This window comes from Mchenga conophoros, linkage group LG1 (assembly GCF_057382185.1).
Source record: "Mchenga conophoros isolate Kocher_MC1m ecotype Shallow Benthic linkage group LG1, M_conophoros_male_GT1.1, whole genome shotgun sequence".
In the NCBI taxonomy this organism is placed as follows: domain Eukaryota; kingdom Metazoa; phylum Chordata; class Actinopteri; order Cichliformes; family Cichlidae; genus Mchenga; species Mchenga conophoros.
In genome coordinates this window covers 32,505,060-32,511,059 of record NC_140526.1, presented here as the reverse complement: position 1 = coordinate 32,511,059, position 6,000 = coordinate 32,505,060, and the positions used below count along the sequence as shown (strand labels likewise).

General features: G+C 38.5%; 1 protein-coding gene across 2 annotated transcripts in view; it reads left to right on the top strand.

The window, feature by feature from the left end:
* Positions 1 to 1,507: 1,507 nt before the first annotated feature.
* The window catches only part of luzp2 (leucine zipper protein 2), a 157,890-nt gene continuing 153,397 nt past the window's right edge, over positions 1,508 to 6,000 (top strand). Inside the window, exon 1 of one of the 2 annotated variants that reach the window (XM_085275677.1) lies at positions 1,508 to 1,785. In XM_085275677.1, coding sequence (XP_085131803.1) covers positions 1,724 to 1,785 — 62 coding nt within the window. In that variant the 5' untranslated portion in view covers positions 1,508 to 1,723. The remainder of the gene's footprint in view (positions 1,786 to 6,000) is intronic. The other variant, XM_085275673.1, reaches the window with a different exon arrangement.

Here is a 6,000-nt window from a genome sequence, read left to right as displayed (position 1 = left end):
GTGGGAAGATGATTTAATTACAGCACATTTCTATCTTTTCCTATCCTAGTGCAGGTCTGACCTAGGGCTCAGGTGTGGTTAATTTAAATAATCAAGCCCACATGCCATACTGGACAACATCTGCTTTAACTTTGAACTATTATATTGTAAGGTCTACATTATCTTGTATTCCAACAGTGAATAAACTTTATTTCTATTTCAGCTTCTTCTGCTAACAACGTTTTGTTGTTTTTTTATTTGGTTATTTTAAAAGTTGTTATAAAATTATGTACAACACAGAGGATTGCGATAACTTTGCTACGTTAGATACTGAGCCTGCAATCGTACCATACCAGCTGACAAAAGCCCAGATCAGTTGATGGCTACGGAATCAACTGGCAAAACAAATGTAAGACATACATATTACTACTTGTCTGCAAACACTCTAAAACTACGACTCATGTCCAAAACTGTGAAAAGGAGAACACAAACCAGAACCCAAGAACATTCTCTTTCAAAGTAAACAATGCACCTTTTAAACTCTGTTGGGTGGAGTCGTAAGGGGCAACTTTTACTTTGAAAGCATAAAATGTAAAAGCAGGAAATATTTCCTGTTTTCACTTTTTACTATTACTTTGCTAATAGTTAGCCAGTGTTTGCAGACAAGCTAGCATCTTCCATGCAAACGTCAGGCGAGTGTAGCAATGTCCTAGTGACCAGAGAAATATGGGAGGTCCCACTGCAGAGCTATGAGGCCCAGTACAAATTACTGCATACTGAAATCACATTCTTCTTCTGATTATAGTGGTTATGACTGAAATAGAGTTACTGTGAAAAGTGGGATAAATAAATGAGGTGTGTGTGTGTGTGTGTGTGTGTGTGTGTGTGTGTGTGTTGGGTTTTAACATAATTTCTCCTTTACTGCAATGAACTGTTTCTGAACTATTAAAGTTACTCAGACACCCCCCCCCCGGCATTTCCAAGATTTGTATTTTATCTCTACATAGGTTTTACATTCTTTTCTATAAAGTTTGTTTTCTATCAACATTTCATTGAAATTACACATACTATAATAAAGCAAAAAAAAAAAAAGACCTGGTATCTTTTCGTCAGAGTTTATTATTTCAGTTTATTCAGGTCTTCATTTTCCGTTTTTGCTCACTAAAATTTGGTACCAGACCTTGATTTCTGCTTGAAGTGCAGAGCTTCAGTAATAATTGCACTATAAATCTGTTCATGCCTTCACTAAACTGTGACTTTGCTGTTACTTGCAGCCACGACCTGGCATTGCTAAATGTTTCCACTAAATGTTTTGGCTCGTACCTCCACAATGCAAGGAAGTAAAGAGAACGCAGTGAATGGAGAGGTGTACTGTTGCAGGAACAACCAACACCAAACAATGCGAAAAAAAGAAAAAAGAAAGCCTTTCGCCAATAGCTATAGCTGCACTGGCGCTGACATCATATCACTCCCACATCTCCCTCTCTTGATTTCAGCCCCACCCGCTCCTTTCCATTACCAAGTCGGTCCGTGTCCCCGTGTTATTTAAAGCCAGAGATCCTCCCTCTCGCCACTGTGTTGCATCTGTCTGCCTCGCCGCTTGTGTGTCTGGGTGCGTGTGTGGATGAGAGTGCGCTAAAAAACCCAGGCAGCCAGTGGGAGAGCTAGAGAGCGAGGGAGAGAGGCACGGGGGAAAGGCAAAAATCATCCAAGAAGGGAGAAGGAACGGGAGTGTGAGACAGCTATGAAATTCATCCAAGCTATTTGCTTACTGCTTCTCTGTCCAGCTCTGAGCCTCAATACCAGGTAAGAGATAAACAAGAAAACATTTTTTTCTTTTTTCTTTTTTCTCCTGTCAGTTTCATCCTGCCGGAGACTCTGAAACAAAAGGGGTGTCTTGGTTCAAAGCATGGTATTCTGGAGGTCTGCTCAGTCCTGCCAAATACTGAAGCGTTAATTTGTCCCGGCAGTGGCTCTGTGTGTGCTAAGAATGTTAGAAACTGAGAGACTTAAAGGAGGAAGGAAGAGCTTAGCTGTTGAACTGGGCTATTATCTTTTTTAGTTCTGAAGCAGGCTGAGACACAGTTGTCCTTTTGTGGAGGTAATTCACTGGATTTGCCTCCTCCGCTTTCCCCTGAATAGTGGCGACATTGCTTTTTTTTTTTTTTTTTTTTTTTTTGAGGACTTTTGCTGCCTGGTCTGGGAGGGAGCAAGTTGAAGTCAGGGGAACTGAGAGAAAGGACAAGGCGACTTGTGTTGCAGTGCCTTAGAAAGAGCAGGTGTGTGCGCGTTTCCTTTCGCTTATCTGCAATATTTCAAAAAAGCTCAAGGAACAGTGATAGACAAGAAGGATGGACAAATGAAGAGAGCGATGTGTAGAGAAGGAGAGTTTTGATGATTAATTAAATCATTGATAAAATCATCCTTCTTCTCTGCCACTGCCTGACACCACTGCCTTAATGAGAGCCGTGAGAGGGGAAATTCAGGGCTTTGACTTTACCATAGAGACATCACACGCAGGAAGGCATGCATTATAAAACTTGCCTTTTCCGCCTTTTCTTTTCTCCATCCCATCTTTTAGTGGTGAGTGAGTGGAATGCAGTTTCTGGGGAAAACATCCACGGGGAGAATGATGTCTTTGAACAGAGTGTTTTTTGCTGTTGATTTGAACCAAATGGACACATGTCTGTGCATTTGTTAGTGACATGCTAAACACCGTCAGGGCTAGCAATTATTTATTTTGCCTCAAGGGTTACAACAGAGGAGAATTTGTAGAGAAAGTCAAGGTTACTGCACACATCCAACATATTTGTCAATAGCAGAGAGGTAGCACTGATGATGTATGAGTCATATAACTAGGGGCTATATTGATGTATTAACCTCTAGCATTTAGCAGTCAGCAATCCAAGTACTCACGCATTTTTTATTTAATTATTTATGTTCGTTTAGCACACCTACAATTAGATGTTTCCTTTAAGTCATATATACAAGTAATCTTCTGGTAACAACTTTTTAATCATTTATCAGTTTTTTTAAGGGTTTTTTGAGTTCGCAGACTCATTTAGCCATTTTCTAAGCTCTGAAACTAATAGTGCTTTTGTTTGACTTTGATTAATTAAAATATACGCTGTCTCCCAAGATTTATTTTTAAACCGTGTATACCATTATTAGTCTTAGAGGTAATCTTTGAACACTAATTGGAGAGCAGGGCATTACAGTGGTAATTTGGCAGGTCAGCACAGATTGTATGCTACGTCTTGAGGGGGAAAGTCATGAAAAGTAATTACCAGAACACACAGATGTAATCAGTGTTTTATAAGACGGTTTGTTTCCAGACTTAGCATTAAAAAAAAAAAAGTAATGGGATTGGAAGGCTGCGCTTGGTTAAGAGCGGAGGGCTGGTCGAGAAATAAGGTCAATTGTGACCTTCTGAACTTCAGGTCATGTTAAAAAAAAGGGAGAAAAAATGTTCACACCTGAATAGATTTGCAAAGCCACGTCTGCCTGCTTTGCCTTCAGGAAGCAACATATCTGACTAGCTAATCTTATAATGCCGGAATTGAAAAAAAACAACAACCCCAAAACAATCATTTCGGCGAATTCAAATAATAAACTCCTACATTATTTTTCTTTTTCTGGAGCCCCAGTTTTCTTTAAATTGATCTTTTTATTCTCTGTGGTAATTATTCAGATTCAGTAAAAAAAATTGCATGCTTGTTTTTTTCAGGCTCAGATTTCCATGATCGCCAATGAACTTTTTGGCTCGTAGTGAAAGATGCTTCTATTATTTTGTCTAACAATAACGTGGTGACACTTTTGCTCAGGACTGTGAGTCTACAGATGGCCATGGTTTTAAATGTTAATGAAAAGGACAGCATAAAGGCACCTCTACAGGGATCCTTGGATGGATTCAATTAAAGGTCTCCACTGAGCAGGTTTAGTTCTCCTGCTGTGGTTGATATGCTTAAAGGTAGACATGTCAGATATACGGCTATGCATTTCAATAGCCAGCTGTGTATTGTTCTACTAAACTGTGTATTAATCTAGCGTCCCTCTACAGTGATCCTGCTGTGGTAATGACTGTTACATTTTTTTTATTGTTGTTGTCATATTTATTTGTTTTCCGAACTTGTTTGAAGTGGTACAGACGTTTAGATTTTTTGAACCTCTTCTGTGCCTGTTGTGTTTCTGTTTTCATTCAAATTCTTAAAATTTCCTTTTGCTCCTTTCTTATTGTTTTAATAAAGCCACATGCCACATGCCAAACCTGGGAATGACGTTGGTGCCGCGGGTGGCTTTTTGTTATTTGATCCAGCTGGTACTCCAAACAATAGCTGATTGCTTCTTCAAGCAGCTGTCACATTTTTGCTGTTATCCTGGAGGTCATGGGTCCAAACATTGCTTATCATTTGTGACATCCTCATTTTTTCTTATAATAGTGTGGCACTGAAGAGACTGACTGCGAGGTGTATCTGCACCAGTAAAATGAATTGTGACTGTGACTGTCTAGTCTGTGTATTGCTCTGGCTGGCTTTGCTTGATTCATTTCATCAGTGGTGCGTAAGAGAATCCATTTCATATGTTAACTGCAGCCTCTATCCTGCGACCTGATAGAGTCACCTAAAGAAGTGAGAATTAATAAAATAGGAACTGTGTCAAGTTTTCATGCGTGATGGCTGCATTTCGATGTGCCTTTGGTCTGCTTAAAGGTGCTGCGGGGAGGTTTTAAAAGACAAAACATCCTTAACAAACAATGGCAATAAATAAATAAATGAATAAATAAAGAAGAAAACTTTGAAACTTCAAGGCTGTTATAAAGACCCTTCTTCCAGATGAGCATAGAGGAATATGGCACAAGCCTTCATAACTTTCTGTCAGACAGACTTTATAATATGTGGGTAATGGTTCTTTTTAACCTAATCAAATAGTTTTGTTGGCTAAACCAAAGAAAACTCTAACTGAAAGTCATTAAAGCCACAAGGGAACTATGGAGTAAGCTTTGCCACCAGATACCACTACAACCATGTTTATTTCTGTTTTACTGTCTTAAAATCTAAGACTTTTAATAGGCTTATTAACTAAAAGTACGTATAAGAATTCTGTTAACATTTTAATGTCATCTCTGTAAAAACTGTAAAACTCAAAATGCTGTTTCCAGTTCTCGGTTATTTAAGTCCTTTATAAAGAATTATGGTGTTTTAATGAATTGAGCGGGTTACTCGGGCCACATAATAGTGGTGCAGGGCCATGTGTCATTGAAAAAATCAATTGGTACTTAGGCACAACACAAGGTTGCATTGACATCAGTCCCATGAGATATGACTTTCCACTTCTGGGTCAGCACTGGGGGCTACTACAGTAAGCTTGTCTCCTCTGCATTTGGCTTTTTTTTTTTTTGCTCTATACAGATCAAACAGCTCCACCTTTTTAAACTTTCACATATTCCCTTTCAGAGCATTTCTTGAAACATATTTGACTCATTTCTTTGACACTGTCTTTGATGTCTCTTACCTTAGCAGACTCCTCTTGGAAACAGGGATATCTGGTGGGATCTCCACAATATCAAATATTTATGAGTATTTTGGACAGCAATTGAGTACAACAGTGTTGCTTTATATATTAATAGCTAGTAATAGAGATGTTACCGGTCACATTGCAAATTATTATTTTAAATTGAGACTGCCCTTAACGTTATATAAGGTCAGACATGAAAAGGAGGGTCATTCCTACATCTGATAAAAATACAAACAAACCAAAAAACAAAGGAAAATCATCAGATTGCTGTTTTTGCTGATTTTGCCTTTAATAATAAGCTTTTTTTTTCTTTTTGAAACTGTGTTCATGTCCATTAGTGACATTTTAAAGTGGACCTCTTTTGTTTTTCGGTATTTCCTGCTGCTACAATGGCCGTAGTTTCAAATCAGGGTCAGCATTTATACAAAAAAGGCTGACAAATCAAAAGATTTAGATCTTTGTGGTGTCAGAGAGTGCGGATATTATTAATATTGTCATCTCAGGCAC